A 27458-nucleotide genomic window follows, 5' to 3' on the forward strand; every position below is an offset into this window, starting at 1 on the left:
CAGAAATTTTGGCGCGAATATGGCTTTATCTCTCTTTGAATTGAGTGTTAAGGCCATATGGCGTTATCTCGCATGGCTTTATCGCACCCCACCAAAATTTCTATTTATATACACAAAAAAAAAATCCCTTTATATAAACTTCTGCCCCCTAGGTGAAAGGATGGCTACGCCCTTGTACACAAACCAATCAAAGTATTTAAACCGTACATCATACGGTCAGTTTGATCGTTTAGAGCGCATACATGGTTCCATAATAATGATTCCAGTACCTTCATTTATGTATATTGTAACTATCAATATCTTATAAAGAGGAGTGTACAATTTTTTTAATCTAAAACTAATAAAGTTAGAAGGACGAAATTCGACATAACATAACATAACATAACATATTAGTTCTTGGCATAAATTTTTTTCAAAAATAAATATTGAAAGTTTCCAAGGATATTCAAGGATTAAAGTTTTAAAAGAACATTTTCAATACTTGTTCGTTCTGGTGCACTCAAAAATTAATTTTTTTTCTATTCTACAGAACATTTCCTTTTAATTGTAATACTGTTATTCTACAATGCACCGAATCTTTTGTTTAAATTTTTTATTCAATCATATTCTAGAAGTTTCAAAGTCCTTTTAAAAAAATCCTGACGTCAGAAGGGAAAACCAAAAACGCAGTTTTACTATATTTGGCCCCCAGTTTTATGAATATATTGATTTTTTCGTGTGTAAAATTGACTGTCGCACGGTGTAACCATTCATACAAAACGAATAAATTACATTATTTTTCAGTACTTACATATTTCATCAACTGTGCAACCATACCGTTCCATTCACCTGTAAATGGGTCTTGAGCTCCATACTTTCGATCGGGCACCAGGTCTAGGATGTACTCGAAACCAATGTCGCGAGCTATGAGCTCCAATATGTCTACGCAAAATCCAAAAAATCGCTCATTTCCAGTAAAATTTTTTCCGTAGTGCATCATTACGTAAGGTGTTTCCTATAAGAAAACGCAGATCGTCGGTTATACTTAATGTGACCAACTATTTCATAGCTCAAAGAAGTACAGGTTAGGTTGGGTTAGATTAAACTGGTTGGCCCAGGCAAGGGACACACTTGGACAATTGAGAGGTTGTCCTGTTTGGATACCACGAAAAAACTGAACGAATACCCTTAATTTAGTCGGCGAAGCGCTATGAGCCGATTACCAAATTGCGAATCCGGCTGATTTCGATCCCTGAGAGCTCAGTGTTAGTTAAGAAATGCGATCCAAAATGCTTCTATCTTAGCCTTCCGAAGGTTGGGTAGTCTAAAAGAAAGTGTGGATATGAGTCCAACTCACCTTCCTTATTGCCTATTTTTATAGACTTTAAAAATCATTTAGGGCAACTAATTTTTTACATCAACCGCATTTTTCTTTGTTAAACTAACTGAATAAATAAGCTATTAAATAAACTGTTAAACTGCATAAATCAAAATTCCTTTCCTATAAAAACTGTGTTTCTCTTACATGTATTATTGGCTAAACAAATATTTCAATGAGAGTGACTGGATTTCATTTCGTTCCGCTCCACTCACGTTTGAGAAAAAGTTGAGAATTCAACATTTCACAATTTGAAAATAAAAGAAAAAATCCATAACTAAAACCCTGCAAAAAGTGGGACTAGGTTAAATACTAGTACGGGACCACGCTACCTTGTAACCAACACTAGTAACCAAAATGGTCCAAATATATGGAGAAAATATGGTAACATTAACATTGCGATGTCATTGGACCTGACCACCTCTGGTCCAACGCTGCATAACATGGGACCACCTAGACGCCTACTCCTTTTGGACCATGGCACACTCGGCAACCGAATCGTATTGCCGATCGGCCGCGAAGAGGTGGTGTTCAACACATTTATCAGTTTTTTACGTTTGAAGTGGTCCAGGTCAGCATAACAAGTTACTAGTATGCAACCTGGTCCTTTTGCACATACTTTAAAATCACGACCCATTGGACCACCTGGTCCTCAAATTTTTGCAGGGAAGTGCCTTTTAGTGTGAGAACGCTATCAATGGTTATTTGAGATGCATTTGAAAACTAACGTTTGAGATTTGAGAAAAGGACTGATTCTCAAATGCATCTCAAATTGAGATTTAACAAAAATGTTTATTGGGAAATATCAATCATATACACATATGTACAATAGTAATTGCTATGAATTGCTACAGTATGAATTCAGGCCATGCATTTTCTTTGAGACTCCGTTGATTATTGTGGTCATAAGTTCAGCCAGCACATTCAATGGTCCATTACCCGTAGCTGCTCCAACATGATGAGTAGATTTTAATGAGCCTCACATGCCACTGCCTCTGATTAAAGCTGGATATGGGAATATTAGAAAATAAATAGAAATTATCTATTAAAACTATAAGAAAAATGTTTGTTTACAAAATTACCTGCTCTCCTCGCAATTTCTAAGGAAAATAGAAGTTCGACACTCCGAGAATCCAATCAAATAAGGATGCAACCTCGAATGAAAGATAATAAGCTAAAAATTTGCACAAGTCATTATTTTGGTGTTATAAAGCTTACCTCAAAAGCCTCATATGATGACGTATCCGCGTCTTAAGATATTTAAGGTCAAAGGTCACGAAAATCAGGTTTTTGGCAAATATCTCGTTTTCTTTGCGCTGAACGACATTTAAGGTGATTAGAAAAATTGCAGAACGAAAAATTCTCTTCAACTTTTGTTTCAAGTAATTTTATATACATTCAACCCTTCTTGAGATAGAGCGCAAAGAGTGGAGGACCGCCTACCTGTATATACGATACAGCGAGGTCAACTAGTAGAATACAACAAATAAATGAGTTATATAGTTAATTATTCACTTAAAATACTATTATTATTATTAAATTTTTATTATTTATTATTTAACTAGCTTATACCCGCGGGCTTCACCCCGCGCTTTTATACAAATATGAAAAATAATTTAATGATGTTAGATTTTTTTTCTGTGCACATTTCGTTATAGCTCGTTATTTTTTAAGCGAGTTAAGGTATTTAGGCCGTTTAAAACTATGAAATTATAAAATCTCTTCTGCGCGCTAGGCATACGAAAGATATCAATCCCTCTAAGTTTCCCTTAAAATGGTTCCAGGTATACGACGCGTGAACGTGTAACCTTCTTGGAGGTGCCACGGCGGGTTCTAATATTTCCAACTCAAATTTAGTAACCTGGCCTTGATAAAATACCACTTCTCATTACTGTAGCAAATGCCTCAAGAGAGCTTTACATTACAAGGCCGAACCCGGCTCTCCCATTTCCATTTAATGAAATTTATTCTGTCAGTACGGCACTTATAAAATAAATCTCCATACCAAATTTAAAATACTTCGAGAGATTTTCTATTCTTTCAGAGATATGTTTTTAGAGAAGCTTTTAGCATGTATGGGAGGCGACATGCCTCCTCTTTTAATAACTCACATTTTTTCCATGAGCAATTGATACATTTTGTATACACAACTCCATACCAAGTTCCAGTATTCTTCCACAAACACTTCCTGGGATATGTGGCAAGAAAAAGTAAATTTGTACTGGAAGTGCCACGCGCCTTTTTGTTATAACCCTAATCTTCTTCCATGAATTTAAAATTGATTTTACATACCCCAGAACCAAGTCCCAGTACTCTACCATGAACACCTCTAGAGATAAGCAGTATAAAACAGTAAATTTGTACGGCAGGAACCATGTCCCCTTTTCGAATAACGCAAATTCTTCTCCATGAGTATGGAATTAATTTTGTAAACACATCTCGGTGCCAAGTTCCAGTCCTCTACAATAAACACCTCTAGAGATATGCAGCATAGAAAAATCAATTTGCATAGGAGTTGCCACACCACCTTTTCCAATAACTCTAATTTTTCTCCATGAGTATGGTATTAGTTTCACATACATACATACATATGAATTTCCATACCAAGCTTGAGTGCTTTACCCCAAACATTTGAAGAGATATGCAATATGAAACTTTCAGTCAGTATGGGAGGTGCTACGCCTCGTTTCCAGACAAGTCCATTTTTTCTGTGAATATGAACATGATTTCACACAGTGTTGGCAAACTGTTAATCTGATTAACGATTAAAAATTAACGATTAAAATGTTAATCGCGTTTGAGGATTTACATTAATTAGTCGTAATCGACTGTACGATTAATGATAACATTTTTTAATAGTTAATCGCTGGCTGCGATTACGTTTAATTAATTTAAAACATTAATCGTTAATCCAATTAAAAATAAAATCTGATTAATTTGTCTAGTTTGTCCGAGTTTGAAACCAAACACCAGTTATGGTAATTATTTCGTGTTTTATGCTTATAAAAAGCACATAATATAAAAAAATTATAATTATTGTTATTAGTAATATACAAAATGGGAACTTTTACAAACCTAGTTTTTAAAACGTTTGTTGATATATATCTTAATGAAGATGCACACCAAATTGCTTAGATTGATGAGGAAACCCGACTTAGCCATACCTGATTAATTTGCTTTGTGTGCACAGGGAAATTCCAGCATACCTTAATTAATCACAAAACCTACTTGATCAAATTAAGAGTTAATGATTAAAAATTAATTTTTTAATCGCGGTTACGATTAACTGTTTCAGATTGAATTTAATCGAATTAACTAACTAATTAAAACATCAATCGATTAATGCCAACATTGATTTCACAGCCATATCACTATACCAAATTTCAGTTCTCTCCCACAAATACTTCCAGAGATATGTATGTAATATGAAAATTGCAATTTGTATGGGAGGGGCCTTGAGTTATCGGACTTACTTTCAGTCTAAGACCGTCCTTCCGAAATCCGTAGTAAATGTACTAAATTTCGTTCTGATCGGAAAACCGGTTAAGGAAGTAGCCTATTTTTCAATCCAGGTCATAAACCATCTTTGAGCAAAATTTCATGTTCAAACAGGTGGAAACTCTTAAAATAGTAGCCCATTTTCCAATATAGGTCATAAGCTATCTCTCTGCGTAATGTCATGCAAATCTGTTCAGTCGTTTCCGCGTATTAATATAATTAAAACCTTTTTAACAGGTGGCAACTCTTCCAAAATATTTGCCTATTTTCCACTGTAGGTCATAAGCTATCTACTTGCAAAATTTCTTGCAAATCCGTTCAGACTTTTCCGCGTATTTATTTAATTAAACTTGCTTAGCAGGTGGTAACTCTTAAAAAAATTTGTCTATTTTCCAACCTAGCTCATAAGCTATCTGTGTGAAAACTTCGATGCAAATCAATTCACTTATTTCCGCGTATTAATTAAATTAAACATTTCTAACAGGTGGCAACTCTTAAAAAAAGTACCCTACTTTCCAACCTATGTCATAGGCCATCTGTGTGCAAAATTTCATGCAAATCCGTGCAGTCGTTTCCGCGTATTAATTTCATTAAACTTTTTAACAGGTGGCAACTCTTCCAAAAAATTAGCCTATTTTCCACAGTAGGTCATTAGCTATCTGTGGGCAAATTTTCATGCAAATCTGTTCAGTCGTTTCCGCGTATTAATTTCATTAAACTTTTTTAACAGGTGGCAACTCTTCCAAATATTATTCTATTTTCCACCGTAGGTCATAGGCTATCTGTGTGCAAATTTTCGTGCAAATCCATTCAGTCGTTCCCGCATATTAAATAAATTAAACTTTTTTAACAGGTGGCAACTATTAAAAAAATAGCCTATTAACCAATCTGGCCTATAAGCTATCTGCGTACCAAATTTCATGCAAATCCGTTCCGTCGTTTTCGCGTGATGATTTCCCAAACATCCAAACATACAAACATTCACATTTATAATATTAGTAAGAGTAAGATAAGATATACAATCCCTGGCATTCAGTAAGCGGTCTCTAGTCAGTAATAGGGACTTATGGTGGTGAACTTGGATTTTGAGACTATTTGGTATTCAGTACGCTGTCTCACTGCTCTAGTCTCAAAAATAATTCACAAATTTGTCAGCTGGCTAAGAGCCGGTCACAAAAATACAAGTATGAGGGAAAAACGTATTTCTTTCCATTTTGTTAAAAAAAAAACGCGAAAATGAAGCTAGGAAATTCCCTGCAAAAAAAAATTATCAATTGATAAAAAATAACCTACTTGTAGTTAGCTTTTTTGCGGGATTACTATAAAATATATAACTTGGGGTTAGCTACAAAAAGCTAACTTGAAACAAGTGGACAAGAAATGCAGGAGTAAAGCTCGAGATTGTTTTCTTTAAACGCGTTTCTATTTAAATATCCTGCACTTCGCAAATACTTTTTCGAATTGAGTACAAATAAAAGGGAGATCTAAATTTCTTATTATCATTTTGAAGTTATGTCTGACGGAGTTCGAATATGGGACCACCTACAGAAGAATATAGAAACAAATGTGAAATGCTATAAAATAAGTAAAGTAAAAAAAATTAAAATAAAATATTGTGTTTTCCTATTGATATTTTATGTCCAAAAGTAGTTAGTTACAAGTTAGTTGATCAAATGCAGAGGTAACCACCCTTGACTACATCTAGTGCAGAGGTAAACCACCCTTGACTATTTCGCGGCCATCGCCAGAGAAATATAGTTAGCTTTCGTGAAAGAAAATATACGGATAATAAGTGACTTTTAGCTCCTTCCTAATCAACATAAAGTTAGCTTATAGTTAGACACATTTCCTGCAGGGTTTGTTCAAGAAGAATTTCATTAGGAAATAAACCAAAATGCTTATTATACAAATGTATTGGAAAGAAATTAATTTTTTCGTTTTTTAAACATTAAAATCTAAAGATTGTTAAAAAAAATAAAACTAATAAAAAAATAAAAAAATACTAAAACAAAAATAAATAAAAAATCCTCTACGGCCGAGGAGGACTTTAAAAGCGCAAACAGTCAACGACGTAACGTAGACGTAGGTTGACGCAGACACGATCTACCTTATGGGATTCGCCTGTTAACGAAAACTCACCACCGCATGGCGGTGACGTTGTCGTTGTTTCTCTCTCTCTATCAACAGTAAATTTTATATGCTGCTACGTACGTCAACCTACGTTTACGCTACGTCGTTGACTAACTGCGCCTTAACCCGGACCCTCTCGGCTGCCAGCCTAATGCTTTGACCACTCGGCCATTGCGACTCTTTGAGCGGCGCGGGCAAAAGGCATACATAAACTCTGTCAGTTGATTGCCTGTGTTTGCTTTCACCACACCTTTTTGGTGAACTTTTTGTGACTCTCTCCTTCTGAGTACCCAAATCATCTCAAGTCACAAAAATAGTCACTAATTGATAATCTCAAATTTATTGACTTGAGATGAGGCTGCATTACTGAATCCCAGGGTTATAGATATTAATCATAAATTAAACATTCTCTAATTAATATTTATTTTATTTTTATCAATCAAACAATATTAAATAAAATTCTTCGTTCATATTACCATGCATATTATATCCCGAAATACAAATCTCTTTTACGACGTTTTCTGTTTCTACGAAGTTGGAGCAGATGTTCTATTGTTATATGGGTGTTACCATCGGTAGGTCCACCACGACAAAAAAAAATAAAAGTCTTATCTGTAAACGTTATTGTGGCTTATTAACATTTTATTTTTAATATTTTTATTGAGCTTTATACCACGATTGTTTATTAGGAAAAATTGAAAAAGCAACAAAGTCTAAGCGGTAAAAGTTATAGCAGCTATTTCGGAGATCACCACATCTCTTCATCAGACTTCTTTTTCTTCCCTGCTGAAGTCTAGAAAAAGAAGTCTGATGAAGAGATGTGGTGATCTCCGAAATAGCTGCTATAACTTCTACCGCTTATGTGTTTCGTAAAATAAACGCAAGATTTCGGAAATTGTACTGAAAAGAGGATTTACGAAAGTCCTTTCGTTATATTTACGAATGGTTCGTAAAATCTTGTTTCGTTGTGAAAAATGTGTTCGTATTATGAACGAAAGTTTCGTACATTGTACAAAAACCAAGACTAGGAAAGTTTTTCGTAGCACTTTTACGAAATTTTATTTTCAGTGTAGTTGAAACATAATAAGTCATAGATTTCCAACAAATTCACCCCAAATTGGCGCTGAAGTCAAAATATAAAGTATATTCTGCATAAAATACATGTTTTGTTTACGTTAAAAATTCATTTAAAAGCAATATTAACAAAACAAGTAAGAAAGTCTAAGTTCGGGTGGAGCCAAAAATTAAATACCCGGCGCAAGTATTAAATATATGTTTTTTCACCTTTCCGAAAGCTACCGCTAGGTGGTAAGCCGGGGTGTATCTATTTGAGTAAATTAGCGTACTTATATTTCGAAATATTGCAGTTTCAAGCGTTTCTGAAATTTACCTTTATATGAAAAGCGGCCGTAATTTTAGTCCGATTTCAATAATTTTCAACGTTTTGCTTTTATGTGGCAAGCACAATAAAAATACCGAGTTTGGTACAAATTGGTATAACGGTTACTGATATACATATATGTGATCATAAGTGGGCGGTTCCACGCCCATTTTCCAAAATTTTACCATAAACATATTTCTTTTTAAAGAATTGTTACAAGCATCAATTTTGAATAAATTATCTTTAATATTTACTGATTTATCGAAGATTTTGTATTTCTTTAAATTACCGTTATATGGGATGTGGGCGTGGTTATTGTCCGATTTTTTTAATTTTCGGTCATTTAGTATGCTGTACCAAGGCCAACAACTGTGCCAAGTTTGGAAGAAATTGGTGCAGCGGTTACACAGATACACACATTTAACCATAAGTGGGCGCGGCTACGCCCATTTTCCAAAAATAATTATATTCTTAGTTTTCGTGTAAAAATTGTTGTAAATACCAATTTTGAGTGAATAATCGTCGGTAGTTACTAAAATATCGCAGTTTTCGTATTTCCGAAAATTACCGTTATATGGGATGTGGGTGTGGTTATTGTCCGATTTTAAAAAGTTTCGGCCATTTGGTATGTTGTGCGCAGGCCAACAACTGTGCCAAGTTTGGAAGAAATTGGTGCAGCGGTTACCCAGATACACACATTTAACCAAAAGTGGGCGTGGCTACGCCCATTTTCCAAAAATAATAATATTCTTAGTTTTCGTCTAAAAGTTTATGTAAATATCAATTTTGAGTGAATAATCTTCAGTAGTTACTAAAATATCGCAGTTTTTGTATTTCCGAAAATTGCCGTTATATGGGAAGTGGGCGTGGTTACAGTCCGATTTCGCACCAAAATACCTTGGATTAACAGAAACTTACATACCAAATTTCGTTGAGATATCTCAATTTTTGCTCGAGTTATCGTGTACACGGACGGACGGACAGACATACATGGCTTAATCGATTTCTCTATTCATTCTGAGCATTTATGTATACATTTGTCTATATCTATCTCGATTCGTTTTGGCTGTTACAAACAACCGTTATGTGAACAAAATTAATATACCCTTGTGCACAAGTGCGCTCGGGTATAAATATAACGATGGAAATTTATGTCACGTGACGTTTCACACTTGGGGTTGTAAAAGAAAATTGAAACACGTTGCATTAATTCAAAAAACTCTAAAAACAACTAGAATTGCTCCAAATCATATTAAAATAAGTTTCATGAAAATAGCCATCCACAATTCGCAGAGTTTTGCGATTTTGTAAGAAAAGAAAAAATCGACTTCCATTTTTTGTCACGTAACGACACTCTCTTTAAATGCTTATATTTCAGGATCAAGCAGTTCGATTGTTTTCATTTTTCGGCTAAATATAGAGCTGATTATGTGCTATACAATGGCCAAAAAAAGTTAAAGAAAACAAATTGTATTCCTTGTTTGTATCACACTGAAACGTACGACTGTCACGTACGCGACGTATGGAAATATCCATACATATGTATATGGGACCGGTTTTTTTAGTACCCGAGCGCAGTTGTGCACAAGGGTATTATAACTTTGTTCACATAACGGTTGTATGTAACAGGCAAAACGAATCGAAATAGACATAGACAAATGTATACATAAATAATTAGAATGAAGAGAGAAATCGATTAAGCGGTGACTGTCTGTCCGTCCGTCCGTCTGCGCACACGATAACTGGAGTAATAATTGGGATATCTTAACGAAACTTGGTATGTGCACTTCATTCGGGCGTACGACGGATGGTATTGAAAATGGGCAAAATCGGACAATAACCACGCCTACCTCCCATATAACGGTAATTTTCGGAAATACGAAAACTGCGATATTTTAGTAACTACTGAAGATTATTCACTCAAAATTGATATTTACATAAACTTTTAGACGAAAAATAAGAATATTATACATTTTTGGGAAATGGGCGTGGCCACGCCCACTTAGCGTTACATGTGTATATCTTGGTAGCCGCTGCACCAATTTCTTCCGAACTTGGCACAGTTGCTGGCCTTGGTACAGCATACCAAATGACCGAAAATTTTTAAAATCAGACAATATCCACGCCCACATCCCATATAACGGTGATTTAGAGAAATACTAAATACTCGATACATCAGTAAATATTAAAGCCAATTTATTCAAAATTGATGCTTGCAACAATTCTTTACCAAGAAACACATTCATGGTAAAATTTTGAGAATGGGCGTGGCACCGCCCACTTATGATCAGATATATGTATCTCGGTAACCGTCGTACCAATTTGTACTAAACTCGGTATGGTTATTGTGCTTTCCACATAAAAGCATAACGTGGAAAATTATTGAAATCGGACTACAATTACGGCCGCTTTTCGTATAACGGTAAATTTTAGAAATGCTTGAAACTTCAATATTTCGAAATTTAAGTACGCTAATTTACTCAAAATTTAGACTAAAAACAATCCCTTGAAAAGAAGTAAAATTGTTTGGAATTTTGGAAAATGGGCGTGATATCGCCCACATAGGACTATATAAGTTCATCTCATTATGTCTAACTGAACGTTCTATCGAAGATGTTTAAAATAGGGGTAAAAGCACCCGGCTTACAATGTAGTGGTAGTTTTCGGAAAGGTGGAACACATATATTTAATACTTGCGCCGGGTATTTAATGTTCGGCTCCCCCCGAACTTAGACTTTCTTAGTTGTTAAATTTGACTTTCTACACACCGTGACAAATGAGTTTCGGACTTGTATGAATACTCTTCCAGAGAAATACTGTAAACAGAAAATTTCAAAATAATCTAAAAGAATATCTAGAATATGAGTTAAGTCCGTATCCAACATCTTTATTTGATAATAATGGCATGAGAAAAACATCAAAATCAGCACTATATAATATGGCTTTTATTGATATTCGACTGGATTAAATCGCTACAACGTATATTATCGATGGTGGATTTCGCACCGCGTTGTATGGAATAAAGATGAAACACTCTGTAGTATTTTAGATAAATACGTCAAATATTTACAAACACATTACGGCTCAAGTATCATTGTTGTATTTGATGGTTACTCAGACTACAGTAAGAACATTAAAGCAATGGAACAACTAAGAAGAATCGCTGCTCATTCAAAATCTTACGAACTCAGTTTTGATGAAACAATAAATGGCCTATCACCCAAGCTAATTTTTATCGAATACATCTAATAAAAAAAATGTATAGACATGCTTATCGAAAAATTAAAAACTGTTAATGTCACTACAAAACAAGCCAGAGATAATGCTGATGTTCTCATTGTGGAAACAGCTATTGCAGAGTCTGAACAGCAAAAAACTCCCGTCATCATAGGAGAAGATATTGGTTTGCTAGTTATCTTGATAGGGTGTACTCAAACACATCAACAACAAATTTTATTCAAAAAAATTGGTAAGGGTTGTATTCATCGAAAAGTTGTGATAAATACCCTCATTCTAAAAAACACATTTTATTTTTACTCGCGTTTAGTGGGTGTGATATGACTTCTGCACTTTATAAAAAAGGAAAAATATCATTTATTAAAATGTTCGAAATTAATAATCATTCAAAAGCGTCAACTCAAGTATTTCAACAAAAAAACTGCTCTGTACAAGAATTATTTGAAAATCGAGTACGTATTTTCTTAGCAACGTATAATGCTCCAAAATCAGAACACGATATAGACACTTTTCGATACACAGTTCATCAAATCAACAAGACTCAACAAACCAGTGCAGTTATGAAGTCTTCCACCTACAAGTGCAGTAGCTCATCAGCATATTATTCGTGTCTATTATCCGACCCAAATTTGGTTGTGAAATAATTTAGAACGCCAGGAATTAGGCTGAGTACTGCAAAATGAACTCCTGGAACCACCAGTTACAACATTATTACCGCCAGCACCAGAAGAACTGCTTAGTACAATATTTTGCAATTGCAAGAAAGGTTGTGGTTCTAATTGCCGATGCAGAAAATCAGAATTGCAATACTCTTTAATTTGTGGGCAGTGTAATGGACAATCATGTCTCAACGCTTCATCAACTTCAGGTGATTTCATTGAAGAAAGTGAATATGCACCTGATATTCTTGAATCTTTCTATTCTAATAGTTAAGAAAACGATAATGATGGTAATGAATCCGATATTGAACAGACAGAAAAAGAAGAAAAAGATAATGAACAAGAAGAATATTTAAAAAAAATATTTACCATAAACAATAATAAAAAAAAATATATTAAAATTATACTTCAATGAATTCATTATTCGATTAATAAATATAAATATAATTAAAACTAATTTGCGCTATACCATATTAACATTTTATTATTCACATAAATGTAATGCATATTTTTAATATAAGCGAATGTTTAATTTATGAAAATTTTTAAAAATAAAGTATAGTAAATACTTACTAAATAATGAATAATTAAACTTAATAAGTATAATATTTTCAGTATCTAATTAACTATAAAAATCATAATTGTTAAATTCTGCAGTTGATCTTACTTTATTTTATATGCAGTTAATAAAAATATAATTAAATTGCATTTGAAGTATTTCAATAAAATATATTGTATGATTGATAAAAACAAAATAAATACTTGTTAGAGAATATTTTATTTATGAATAATTTCTATAAACATAGTATATAAAATGATAACTAATACAAATTTAATAATAATAATAGTATTTTAAGTGAATAATCTATATACTTATATAAAAATGGTGTGAAAAATGTATAGTCATTCATCAATTGAGAACGGTTGGACCGATTTGGCTAAATTTTTTTTTAGTTGTTCGTTATTACCAGGAGACGGTTTTTACGGAAGAAAATTTTGGGAAAACCTTCCGGAAAAGTCGGGAAATTGGAAAAGTCGAAAATTAAATTTTTTTATGGAATTTTTTGTGCAATTCCTTCGGAATGGCTTTCGAATAGAAAAATAGAAAATTCTAAGTGGAAAACTCTGAAAAATCCGGAAGAACAATTTGAATTTTTTTTGACAAAATTTTGCATTTAATCGCAAGATTTGATGATGTTGGACGATGTAAAGGTGGAAAATTCGTTGTGAAGCTTGGAAAATTGCGGATAATTGTGAAATTCATTGTGAGCATGAATCAATTGGGAACAATTTTCTCCATTTGGTACCTAGGTAGCCTTTTGCCTAGATTAGCATATAGGATCCATTTTTTCCGTTACGTGGGCCAGGGACCGATCTATTCGAAAAAGTCTTATTTATGGTCCGATTTGCTTGAAATTTGTCACGTAGGTAGCTTTTTGTCTGGCTTAACACATAGGATATTTTTTTCTGATAGGTGGACCAGGGACCGATATATTCCGAAAAATCTTATTTATGGTCCGATTTGCTTGAAATTCGATACCCGTATTATAGATCTATTATATTATTATATAGAATTGAGTCATTGTTTTACAGTTCGAAAGGTGTTTGAAGGCGACGAAAACATGCGGGTATCGGCTATTTAACAATACTTATTACACAGGCCAACAAAAATGGGGAAACAATTGATGCAGCAAATTTTAACGCTTTTTTGACGTAAGTATAAAGTTTCCATCAGCTCCAGATTTTAAGAAAAACGAGGTCAAAGTGTCAAAAAATCGCGTTTTTTGCAATATTTGAGAAGCACTAGCAAAGAAACAAAGGGTGGTAGGACCTCTCACTTAGGCTTAGATTAAAGCAAAAAATCTTGACTACTATCCCTGCAAATTCCTGCACCTTTACTTGATAGTCACTTATAGTCATTTTTTGAACAGGAAAAAATGATTTTGGGAATTTTGAGTACCTACCGCAATTAAGAAAAAGGTGTTAGAATCTTCCACTTAGGCTAAAATTAAGGCTGGGACTTCTGACTTCAATCCCTGAAAATACCATTCCTGCACCTTGACCCTAAGGTCACCTATAGTCATTTATTAAACAGCTAACACTGATTTTTACACCTTTTTTCAGTTGCATAGTTCTCCAGTATTTTTTTTTATTGTTGTGCGATAAAAAGTAAATGAGTATGGGTGACCATCAGGGAAAGGTGCAGGAATAGTATTTTCAGGCATAGCGCACGGTACCCTGGAAACAATTTCAATCCTCAAGTTGCTTCGGGGGACCTCACTGAACATTTTCCGAAAAAAAAGAGAAAATCCGTCGGAAAATGTTCACAGCAAACGGTGAGTAGTATGTAGCTCTAGCTTTAATTTAAGCCTAAGTGGAAGGTTCTATCACCTTTTGTGTCCCTGATAGAGTTTCTCAAATATTGCAAAAACGCGACTTTTTTGACACTTTTACCACGTTTTTCTCAAAATCTGGAGCCGATGAAAACTTTATACTTACGGATTCGTAATCAGGACAAAAAAGTCTATCAAAAACAGCTTTAACATTTGCCGCATCAAAATCGGTGTTGCCCTGTGTTACCGACACTAATTATATAAATGAAGCTCCTTCTTTTTATAAGAGGTGATCTCGACGATTCACCATCGAGCCGCAAGGACTTCTTCCCAGTATAACGCTTTCGTCAGGTTATTTAAGACGGCAATGTAGTATATGCCTTCTGTCGACCACAAAACCAAACGTGAACGTGAATTGCTGGCGAAAACGTTGTACCAAATGTTTCAATAAAAAAATAAATTTTGGGCGGGACGAAGTTCGCGGGGTCTGCTAGTTAACTATATAACTCGTTTATTTGTTGTATTCCACTAGCTGATCTCGCGGTATCGTATATACAGGTAGGCGGTCCCCCACTCTTTGCGCTCTATCTCAAGAAGGGTTGAATGTACATAAAATTACTTGAAACAAAAGTTGAAGAGAATTTTTCGGTCTGCAATTTTTCTAATGACCTGAAACGAGATATTTGCAAAAAACTGATTTTCGTGACCTTTGACCTTAAAAATCTTAAGACGCGGACACATGGTCATATGAGACTTTTGAGGTAAGTTTTATAAGACCAAAATAAAGACTTGTGAAAATGTTTAGCTTATTATCTTTCATTTCGAGATTTGCCTTATTTGACTGAATTACTAGCGTTTTCTGCATTTACCAGTTCGTTATCAGTTACGGTGTAATATAGTTAGTAGTATAGTTAAACAAGTTATAAACTGGACTTTGATAACTTTTATTAGTATCTATAATAATAAACAATAATTTGCAATTCTTTTTACACTTTTGAAATTAATTTCGGTCACCGACACAGTCATGACTTGTGCCACTCTGTCATGGTACGGTTGTTGCTCCCTTTCATACCACAGTAATTTTGTATACAACTCTGAATCAACAAAATTCTTGCTCCTTCTCATTATCAACCCTGATCAGATTTTACCCCCGAGGAGTACTCAAAAAGGTTTATTGCTGTAGATACTGTGGTCAGAACAACGACTTATTTAAAGAGCGTAAGAATACGTGTGTTGAGTGCACTGCTCGCACGAGTAAGCTCATGGTACAATTATTAGTGGTATTGTCTTCCTTCATTTCGTACAAAATTTATAAGAATTAAACAAACTTTAACAAATACTCCCAAAAATTTTTAACCTTTTATGCAGTTTTATAGCCCATTAAATTTAAGTAGGTTAAAGTGCAAATTTCAATAAGCTAGGAAACCGCGTTGATTTTTAATAATTTTTTTTAGGTGTGATTGTTAAAGTTTGTTGAATTTTTATAATTTTTGTAAGAAGTTTTAAATGTGAATTGATGTGGTGCTGGTTATGTAATGTGCTAGACTTTTATAAACAAAATTATAAACATTAAATGAACAAAATATAAATAACCAAAACTGGTCAAAATGTCACTAAACTTAATCAGCTGACTACAAGTGTATATATTATGACAAAGATTTAATTTATGGAATCGGTATCGGGTACCGAAAAGAAAGTATTGGGTACAGAAATTTTTTTCAAGTATTGGGTACCGAAAATTCAGCACATAACTATTGAAAGCTGCAATCATAAAACACGGCCTGGAAAGTTGCATGAGGGTGTGATCTTCCATCACGATAACGCGTCAGCCCATTCCTCGAAACAATCTAGACATCTTTTACGGGAATTTCGCCGTGAAATCTTATCTCATCCACTCTGTAGTCCCCATCGGATTCCCTAAATTAAGACAGGACAATAAAGGTGTAAGGTAGAACTCAATAAATGATGTTAAACAGGCCGTTTTGAGGGGGTTCAGTTCGAAAAATTCTGCTTTTATAGGAAAAGTCTAGAGAGGTCGCAACACCGAATGCAAAAGTGTAGTGAGATTCACATGTTGGAAAAATATCACCGTAATACTAAAAACTATTTAAATAAACAAGAAAGCGAGTTGATATAAACGTGGTAGGAAAACAACACTGCACAAAAATAGATTACGAAAAGTGTAACTATCGCATTATAATTAAAAATATGTCAAACAATTTAAAATATGCTCCAAAAGTAAAAAAATATGAATAATATTTGAATGGAATTAGTAGTTCAGCTTTAACATAAATTTGTTAAAAGCTTTTAATAAGAGAAATTCCAAAACAAAATAAATTAAATGCAATCGGTTTATAGGTTCCTAGCACATCTTTAGAAGTTTAGGTGAATGAATTAAATTACAAAATTATCTATAATTAAAAAAAACTGGAATATAATCATGTGTGTTAGTGTTGGTTGATTTTTCCGACTGGGTGGTAAGATAACTTATATTAGAACGATTTTCCATCATTCCTTTTCGAGTTTGGTTTGTGGACTGAAGATGGCGCAACGACTAAACCGGGTTTTCTCCAAACCAAACTTGACAAGAAATGACGGAAATTTGTTCCAAAATAAATCATAAACGAATTCACAAAAGAATGGAGACAAACCCTCATATAGAAAGCACTAAATGAATTCGGTTACTCACAATAATTTATCTGCTCCAGGAAGATAGAAAAAGGGAGCCGAGCTGAATTTTCTGGCTCCCTAATTGTTTCTTTGAAAATGGAGGTATATGAAAACATTCCATACGCACGCCTGAACTTATATTATGCCTTTAACGCACACAGTTTATCTACTTTAGTACTATGTGGATTATGGGCTGAAGGCTGTTCGCACCGGCTGATAGTGTTTTCGTTACATTACATTTACATTTACAGTTTTTCTACAAAAAAACATCGTATTAAGGGTATTCAGACTATACTCGTTAATTCGGTATTCGGTAACTCCCACCATTGTTTTGTTTTTGTAAATTACCGAATATATCATTACCAACTTAACGAGGTCGCAGGTCTGATAATGTGGTAACACATGCGTTAAAATGTCAGCTGATTCATTTCTGTCACATATTTGCCGGAATTTTCTCGCGCGAGAAGTGCATACATTTTATCAAAAGTTCAATAAATCTTTCTGTCGCGGAATTAATAAATTTTACAAGTAAGTATTACTTAAATAAAAGTAATTTTAACCAGAAAACGTAGAGATCATACTTAGGGTCATCTTGCTAGTTTTAGCTTAGTTTAAACGGGTCAACATTTCATATTGTGGTGCTACAGGACAGAACAGAGACATTCTAATATATACAGCGCTTGAAGTTGTCATGTGAGTTTTTATTACTATAGGTAGTCATCGACAGCCTGGTCTTGAGGTAGTCAAAAAAGTTACGGTAGAGGTAGTTTGTCTAGGCGCTAGACGTAATGAGGACTTCCATCTATGTACCTATACTTACCAATATTGTTATAACCACTAGCGTAACATTCATTGTGCCTGCATCGAAGAATAGCGACGGCTCGGTTATATTGAGACGAGTCTGTGGGGTCCACTCGCCCACTTTAACTATGGAATGTTGGCGCAGTTTGACTAGGTCCAACTTAAATTGAACACGTCGGCCTTCTTTGAACTGTATCGGGCCGGTTAGACCCCGCCACTCCACCGAATTTATATAGTTTATCAAACTCAAACCCCCTTCCCATGGTGTCTCGTCCTCGCATGAAACGTTCGAAATGCGCAGTGCATGTGACTGTTCCAAGGTTTTTAAGCCAATAGCAAATATATAAACTGAATCGTATGCTAGCGCTGGTTCTGTCTGTGCGGAAATTGAATTGCAGACAGTTTTGTAAATTATCACGCTGTCTTTTTGGAAATATACCATCACCTGTATCGTGCGCAGCTTTCGGTAGTAAGTTTTTTCATTGTTGTGTTCGCTTCTGAATGCTTCCATGTCCTTGAGTATGTTGCGCACGCTCACATCACCGACATCAACCAGACGGAACGAAGTGATATTCACAAAATTATATTTGAAGTCCTCGAGATCGAATGTTTCAATGTCGAAACTAGTAAATAAGTAATGGTATTTATATTCGTTCATCTGTAGCTGCAAAATCTGAAACGTCATGATAACTATGGTTCAGAACTGTTTGTCAGAGTAAGCGCAAAAGGACAGTGATATTTAATGCAAATCTACAACAAAGCATTTTTTTTGGAACAAAGCTTTCCATTTTTAGTTACATCCATAATTTACTTTTAACATTAATAAAAAATAGTTTAATGGGCATAATTTGTTAAGCAAATGTTTAAAAGTGTAGGCTGAAAGTAAAAGCACTTTAAAAAGCGATATTGGCATATATACATACATCTACACAAAGATGGTAAGCATGATTAAGACCCCGTTCACATGACGGGCGCTTAATACGCGTTTGATAACGCGCTCCAAAGAACTACAAGTATTTTCCTGCGTTTAAGGCGCGTTAGCATATGAATACCTTAAGAAAAATGCAAGGAAATATATGTAGCTGTAAGCGCGCGTTAAGCACCTGTCATGTGAACGGGGTCTAAAATATCTTTGTTGACAGTACGCAGGATGCGATTCGGGTATTCAAATTGGCAACGACTGGCTGGATATGATTAGGGACACGAATTTCGATACGATACGATACCATATCGATACTTTTGGCGTTCGATACCGACATTTTTTACTCGATAGTTTTAAAACGATATTTTTTGGAATCGAGTACCAGAACCGTAGCATCGTATCGAATGTCATAAACTCAAATTACAGAGATAATGTGATTATCAATTCTTGCCGATATAAATTGGGCTTTAAAGAACAGAAATTTTTTACTATCGTTAGGATTGCATATGGCGGGATTTGAACACGCTGTCTCGGTGTTTTAAGTAAACACCTCAATCCCTACGCGATGTAGTAATAATAATAGATCGGCGCTTACACAATATGTTAGTGTTTAGCTGAGCTTCTCCTTCGATTTGTTGCGTGCGCCTTCATGTTGTGCCACAAAGGGCGTCCCTAATGTTTTACGCCGATTCTGAACGCCGATTGTATTTTTTATGAGAAGCTGTTTTTCATGGCAGAAATACGCTCGGAGGTTTCTAATCACTACCCCGTAGCGGCATACATACGACACGAACATTCAGATTTTTTTTATTTTTTATTTTGGTATATCGAGTCTCTTTATTCCGATATTAATGGGTACCCGATATTTTTACAGCGATACTTTAAATGAGTACCATATCGATAATTTCGGTTCGATATCGTTTCCCTAGATATGAGTTAAGAAATGTCAACAATTCCTGTAATTAAATTTTTACTCAGTCCTAGAAAATAATGATGTTTCGGGAATTCAGGAAGTAGACGAGTGAGCATGAATATGGTCTGCTACAAAACTTCGGGAACGTAAGCAAGCAGCACCAGCAACTTTCGCAGAGGTTTCTATTAAGAAGTCTAGAGTTTATGTTAACAGTAGGTGGATTAATCTGGACATAAACAGGGTATTTCGATCGCTCTGGGGCCTGTTACACAATGTCTACAATTGGGCACAATCTACAGGTTATTCCGAATTCTCTTTTAACTACAAGTATCCCAATTCCTTGCAACACAATATTATTTCATACACTTGTAATTATTAGTGAAATTGTCTACAATTGTAAGGGCCGTTTCAATTAAGAAAATGTAAGAGTCTTGAATACTATACTCTAGCTTAGTGGTGGCAAACTATCGATGGCAATACCGATACAACCGATGGTACAACGCATCGCTGGTGATGCCCCATCGACAGTATATACATATCGACGTTATACATATCTATGTACGGGTTTTATGTACACGTGAAAACATGCGGTGTGTGGAAATATTTTAATAATAAGCCGTTTATTTTGAATGTGACATAAGCCACTTCCACCTCTTGTGGATAAATGGTTGGTTACTTTTCATTGAATGCACCTGTAAATCATTCTACCATCATAAACTAATAACAAAACTTTTTACCTTTGACTGATGACTTATGCCATTCATAAAATTTTGTTCACAACGTTGTCATTTCGTCAAAAATTCCACTTTGGGACGTTTCATGAATCGCGCTGATGTACATGCAAGTACCATGATTCATGAACTTACATCAGAGGTGGGTAAATTAACATTATCATATATGGGTTTAAAAGCCAGTGTTCGGACTATAGCACATTTGTGGTAGAGCTTCAAATTTTTTTTGCAAATTGCAATGCTACCACAACAACCACCTTAAGATTTTTATCTACGCATTTCGAAATAAATCCTTTTTTACAATTTGCTCATTCTCTTATTTGGCGATATAACCGCCTAAGCGATTTTGGCCGAGTTCTCTTCTATGCCAACTCACGCCAGTTGGAAAAGCAAAGTGAAGCTAAGTCCTTCTTCACTTGGTATTTCCATCGCATTGGGAGCCTCCCTCTTCCTCTGCTACCACCAGCGGGTTCCGAGTCAAATACTTGCAGAACTGGAGCGTCGGTGTCCATTCGAACGAGATAACAAAGCCAGTGGAGCCGCTGGATTTTAATTCGCGTAAAGGCCCGTAAATCTTCCGCAAAATATTTTTCTCGAATACTTCAAGCGCCGCCAGGCCCGTCGAGAGGGAGGGGCGAAAGGGGTGAATCCCCCCGGCCCCGGGCTTCTTAAAGGGGCCCGAAATATCAGAACCACAACTTGTTATTATTTTTTTTTTTAAATGTAATTGCTCCTTCGTTATAGGCCTTCATTATAAACATATTACGAATCGTGCTGATTGTTTTCGACTCTATAAATTAAAGAAAATGTTCATATGGCCCAAAACGCTGACTGTTACTGTTGCTTTTCAAAACCCGCTGAAACTCGCTAGAATACAACTTTCGGATAGTTTTTCTTCTTTCAACAGCTGCTTTATATTATCGAAAAAGTCTACTCTCCTTATATAATGTTTTCAAAATTGGTACACGGTTTCTTAGCTTAAGGATGGAACTCAAGAGCTACGTATTTATTGAACTGATAAAATTAAATTTGAGGTCAATATTTGCAAAAAATAGCTTGTAATCTGTTTATGCAATAAGTAGCATGAATTAAGCAGACTTGCGATTTGACATGTAATACAAAGAAATTAAGAACATAATAATTATGAATACAGACTTCTGTTGCTGTGCAGCTGTAAGTCGTTTCAGAAGTAATTTTCTTGCTAGAACTCGAACTGGAGGTTACAACTGTGCCAAGATATTGAGGTTTTCCGGGGTTAAGTACACGAAAAAAGGCTTTAATGGCCACTTTTGTTTGTTCTATGACATTTAGTACTATTCTAACTATTCAAAATGCGCCTTAGATAGTTGCTTTACGAGTTTTCCTTCAGAAACTATGGCCATTGGAAAATGTGTTGAGTTAGAAAGCATATGCTTGGTTTGGCGATGTTAGATTCGAGGACAAGACGGCTAAAGTGGACGTAACTCTTGAAGGAAAAATCTCATAGCACCATTCGAGAGTGCATTTTGAAGGATAATAATAGCACTAGAAAAGTACTTGAAATAAATCCAATATATTTTTATTATCTAATCAGAAAATCTTCTTCTTTTAGCTTTTTGTTTCGCTTCTTTTGGCCTCGTTCCTTTTTGAAATAATATAATTCTCGCGTTTTTTATTATTCTACGTAATTTTTATTTTCTGAGCCTATTTGAGCAATATAGCGGCCCGGCTGGCTTGGCCATGTCGTTCGATTGGGCACCGAAACTCCAGCTCTGAAAGTATTCAAGTCGGAACCCGCTGGTGGTAGCAGAGGAAGAGGGAGGCCCCCACTGCGATGGAAAGACCGGGTGGAGAAGGACTTGGTTTCACTTGGAATTTCCGATTGGCGTCAGTTTGCACAGAAGAGAAACGACTGGCGCGCTTTATTAAACTCGTCCAAAATCGCTTAGGCGGTTACAGCGCCAAATAAGAAGAAGAAAAGGATTTGAATTAAAAAGAATATAAATTTTAACTATGAGTCAATAGCTTATAATGTTGCTTTCAAAATGAGCCCTATCTCTATCTAAATAAAAAATAATTTTACCTGAAAATTAAATTAGTAAAAAAGACTCTTATACGGTTGACAAACGGGCTCGCTTATTTGCATAAACAGCCTTTATTTGCTTTAACTCACTTGGACTTGGTTTCACTTGGCATTTTCAATTGGCGTCAGTTTGCACAGAAGAGAAACGACTGGCGCGCTTTATTAAACTCGTCCAAAATCGCTTAGGCGGTTACAGCGCCAAATAGGAAGAAAAGAAAAGGATTTGGGTTAAAAGGATTTGGGTTAAAAGGAATATACTAAATGTTAACTATGAGTTCAATAGCTTACAATGTTGCTATCAAAATGAGCCCTATCTCTAACTAAATAAAAAATAATTTTACCTGAAAACTAAATTAGTAAAGAAGACTCTTATACGGTTGACAAACGGGCTCGCTTATTTGCATAAACAGCCTTTATTTGCTTTAACTCATGCATGTTCCTCCTTAAAATATGCATAAGCAGCCGAACAAATGCACGATTTTCTTGGGAACTAACTCGGATCAGGGGAAATTTCGATGAAAACACTGGTAAAAACGGCGAGCTGTTGTCTTTTGTACAAATAAGCGAACAAAGCAGGAGAGTTTGGCGTCCGCGCTAACCGAGTGGTGAGAGTTGCGTGCTACAAGCCTATAGCTGCCAGGGTCGATCCTCGGTTGGAGCGATTGCGAAACAATTCTTGATTTTTGTTATTTATTTTATTTTTTCTATATATTTAATATTACTTTATTTTATATCACATTTTATATTTTACTATTAGCTATTTTAAACGTTTACAGATGAATTTTATTAAAAAGTCAACAACAACTAACTGAAAGCAATGTTAAAAAATATAGAACTTATAAAAAAAAATACTAAAAACGAAATAGAGGAAAATCCTACTGGCCGTGGGACTCGAACCCACGACCCTGCGGCTCGTTAATCCGCAATGCTGACGTCTGTCAGGGCAAAATTGTTCGCATTTGTGTGCTAGTTTATATGCATAAGCATGCCCGTATGTCTCGCGTTTTACGTTACAAATAGTTCTCCACCAAAAACATATGGATAATGAAGAAACTGCTTTATTTTATTGTGAAAGAAGGCCGAAAATGGTCGAAGAAACCAGATTTTTCAATTCTTTAGTCTGGTGGATTCCGCGACAAAAAACGTTTTGATATCTTGGACGGTTACGTTACATTAGAAATGCTGCCGACTTAGAAAGTTAAACGCTGATTATTTTATCGAATACGGTTTTTATTAACTTCAAAGTAATACAAGGCAAGCGAAGAGAGGCAAGTATAATGCAAAAAAGTGGTGGTCTTTAAATATAAACAACCCTTAACTTCATGTTGTGCTTCTTTAATTTCCATTAATTTAATAATAGAAAGGTTTTGTAATAAAACAGTCTTCTCGCTCCCACACATAAAATAGGCTCCTTTACTTGTGCAGAATGTTGCTTACTCTACAGTTTCCAGTGGTATCAGTAGTAAAAAAAAAATTCTTCATACTAAATATTCGTTGGCATCACCTTCGTTTGCGTAATTTTCTAGAACAAGTGTAGAATAGCGACCGTTTAGCTATAAAATAACCAAATGTGCCGATTAATAAAACTTTTTACGCTGTTTTCAACGATACCAAATTTTTTATTATCACTTAATTCTTAAAACCCAAAAGTAGATCATGATAAAATATGTAATATCGCATTAAAGATAATAACTTGTACTTTCTAAATAATATCAATTTATTTACCATTAATTATGCAGTTTTTTTCAAAAAACGTTATTTCATGAAAAAACACATTTGTTCGTTTTTTGGGGGGTTTGGTTTAAAAATATAAAAAAGCTATATATTATGTACATCAGCTGAAAGACAAATTAATTATCTTTATGGTGGTTATGGTTTAAATTCTTGAAGTTAAATTTATTGTTCTATGAATTTATTTGTTATTGGAAAAGAAAATTTTTGATTAATACTTTAACTTTCAACAAGAGCAAACAATTAAGAAATAACAATTTTAAAATAAATAGCATATTTGGATATAATCTGCATTTTTCGTTTTTGCATAGCTGAACGGTCGGTATTCTAGATTTGTTCCAGGAAATGACGAATAACTTAAATCAAAAATATACATTTTTTTGTATTGTTTAGTATTTCCATTAAAACACCAAATATATTGCAAATTCGCATAGAATTAATAATACACATTTTACTTCTAATTGTATACTTTGCGTTCTTTTTGTAGTACCTTTCTACAACCGTTTTCGCAAAAGGCGAACACATTCTTCCCCTTTCTCCTACTTCCAAAATACAAATCTAGATAAAGGAGTGTCAAATTTACACAACCTTGTCACAAATTACACAACCTTGTATTATTGAATCATGCGTTTATATGAAGCTGTTCTCATAGGCAATGCTGACGCCACAGAAACACGAACGCTGGTTAACTCTTGCCGTTTTGAGTGTGTTGATACTCCCTTAATGTAATTATTCACTTTTTACTAATAAACACAAAAAATCGTATAAAGAAAAAATGAATAAGGACCGAGCGACCAAATGCTTCCATTTTAAAAATGTTTGAATGTTTTTCAATCGTAAAATTCAAATTCAAAAACTAAGAACATTTGCTGTCAGAGCATTCATTGTAGCAAAAGATAGAAATTCTTTTCTGCGTCACAGGGATGCGTTTGACTGGCATCCAAGTCAACTCTGTGATTTTGAATAGACGCATGTGTTGACGCAACTGATAAAATTTGCCCAACTCTCAATTTTTGACGCACGCGTATGCGGCAAATCAATATTAACAACTAAAATGTATAGAACGAATTCAAACCAGCTGATTTTTGACCGGGGCCTTGAAAGACTTCCTTCATCCGTCAAAACATTTTTCTTAAATTTTAGATCTACGAAGGTGGAAACTAATAAAATGGTAGTTTACTGTTGCGACAATATCAAGAAAGCGATGAGAGTGTTTTGATATGTGGTTTCCACATTGCTTAGTACAAATTGTTCAACTTTTGGGAGAGCATCGTCTTACTCGTACTTATTGTGAAGCATATTCATAGTCGAAATAAAGTCGATGCTACTTTTTTGACAGATATTCTGTTGAAAATTATGTCAAAAAGCTGCAATTATGTATAGAATCGGTATTGGGTACCGAGAAGGAAGTATTGGGTACCGAAATCTTTCTTAAGTATTGGGTACCGAAAATTCAGCACACCACTAATTATCATGATTGAGAGAAGAAGATTCGTGTATATTTACGTTGTCCGATACCTTAGAATATGCATGACCCAGATATAATCAAAAATCTGCGAAACCTGAGAAACAATTTTTTCCTTGGTCTCGTTTTCGGCGATTTGGGTCATATGCTTTTAAATTAATACAATGTATATATAGGGGCCCGTGATTTTTTAGTACTGGGCCCGAGTTTTCTCTCGACGGCCCATAGCGCCGCCTCATCGGATGTTTTCATTGTCCATGCTTCTGCGCCATGTAACAAAACGGCCATAGAGTGTGTGTGGAAAGCAGTCGCCCTGTCTGAAGCCCCGTTGGGTAGTAAAACGCTCGGAGAGGTCTTTCCCAATCCTGACGGAGCTGGTGGTATTGCTTAACGTCAATTTACACAGCCGTATCAGTTTCGCGGGTATGCCAAATTCAGACGTCGCGGCATATAGGCAACTCATTTTAGTGCTGTCGAAAGCGGCTTTGAAGTCGACAAATAAGTAATTTCCAAGATTTCGCTCATTCGAGGCTTTGCTGCATTTCTATATAAGGGCAAAGTTGAAGGGGAATATTTAGATGAAGAAAATGATATACATAAAAGTAAAGACAAAGAGGAGGATGAGGATACCAATAAAAGTAAAGATGAAGATGGGGGAACAAAGATTAAAATAAAGGTAATTAAAGAGGAAAGGATACAGAGCGAGACACAGAGACTCAATCTGGGATCTATTTGGGGACTTTAGAGATTTTCGGGACTTATCGATATTTTTATCGGTTTTGTTATCGATTATTTATAGAAATTTCTATCGATATTGTTACCAATTTTGCTATCGATATTTTCGGAACTTATCGACATAATAATCGATATTTTTATCCATTTTGTTATCGATATTTTTATCGATTTGTTATCGATTTTGTAATCGATACGTGTTCTAGAAGGCATAGCGTTATAATGCCTTCGAATTTTTTCGCTTCTTTTAGGCATTGCCAGTAATGCAAAGTAGAATGTGCTACAATATTTTATTTGTCTCGCTTCTTCGTTTCATTTCGGGGAATGCAAATTAGAATGTCCAATAATATTTATTTTTTAATTCGTTTCTTTGCTTAATTTCCGGGAATGCAAAGTAGAATGTCCTACAATATTTTATTTGTTTCGCTTCTTTGCGTCATTTCAGGTAATGCAAAGAAGAATGTCCTACGATATTTTATTCGTTTCGCTTCTTTGCTTCATTTCGGGGAATGCAAAGTAGAATGTCCTACAATATTTTATTTGTTTCGCTTCTTTGCTTCATTTCGGGGAATGCAAAGTAGAATGCTGTATCGTAGTCAGCTGAAAAGTGGAATGAATATCCAAAAATTCTTTTTCTACCGTTACTTTCTGTGGAAATTTGTCTCGCATAAAAATCGTGTTTTGCTTTGTTCAATTTGCAGCGAAGTTGAAGTCAGTCAATGAAGTGACGTACAAGAGTGAGGAAGTACAATTTTAAGCTTAATTAAATATGCATGTATGTACATACCGATTTTAAAGATTATCTAAATACCAAAATACATACATATGTACGCTGA

The 27458-nt window shown here is 34.8% G+C and overlaps 1 protein-coding gene across 2 annotated transcripts in view; it reads right to left on the reverse strand.

The window, feature by feature from the left end:
• The window catches only part of LOC118752074 (glutamate receptor ionotropic, kainate 2-like), a 24844-nt gene extending 5808 nt beyond the window's left edge, over positions 1-19036 (reverse strand). Inside the window, exons 1-3 of one of the 2 annotated variants that reach the window (XM_036486924.1) lie at positions 18512-19036; positions 18086-18442; positions 791-994 (exon numbers count right to left, since the gene is read on the reverse strand). In XM_036486924.1, coding sequence (XP_036342817.1) covers positions 791-994; positions 18086-18442; positions 18512-18751 — 801 coding nt within the window. In that variant the 5' untranslated portion in view covers positions 18752-19036. Of the gene's footprint in view, positions 1-790; positions 995-18085 lie in introns of both variants that reach the window. The other variant, XM_036486922.1, reaches the window with a different exon arrangement.
• Positions 19037-27458: the final 8422 nt, after the last annotated feature.

This window comes from Rhagoletis pomonella, unplaced genomic scaffold, assembly GCF_013731165.1.
Source record: "Rhagoletis pomonella isolate Grant_MI unplaced genomic scaffold, Rhpom_1.0 Rhpom_scaffold_01215, whole genome shotgun sequence".
NCBI classification, from domain to species: Eukaryota; Metazoa; Arthropoda; class Insecta; order Diptera; family Tephritidae; genus Rhagoletis; species Rhagoletis pomonella.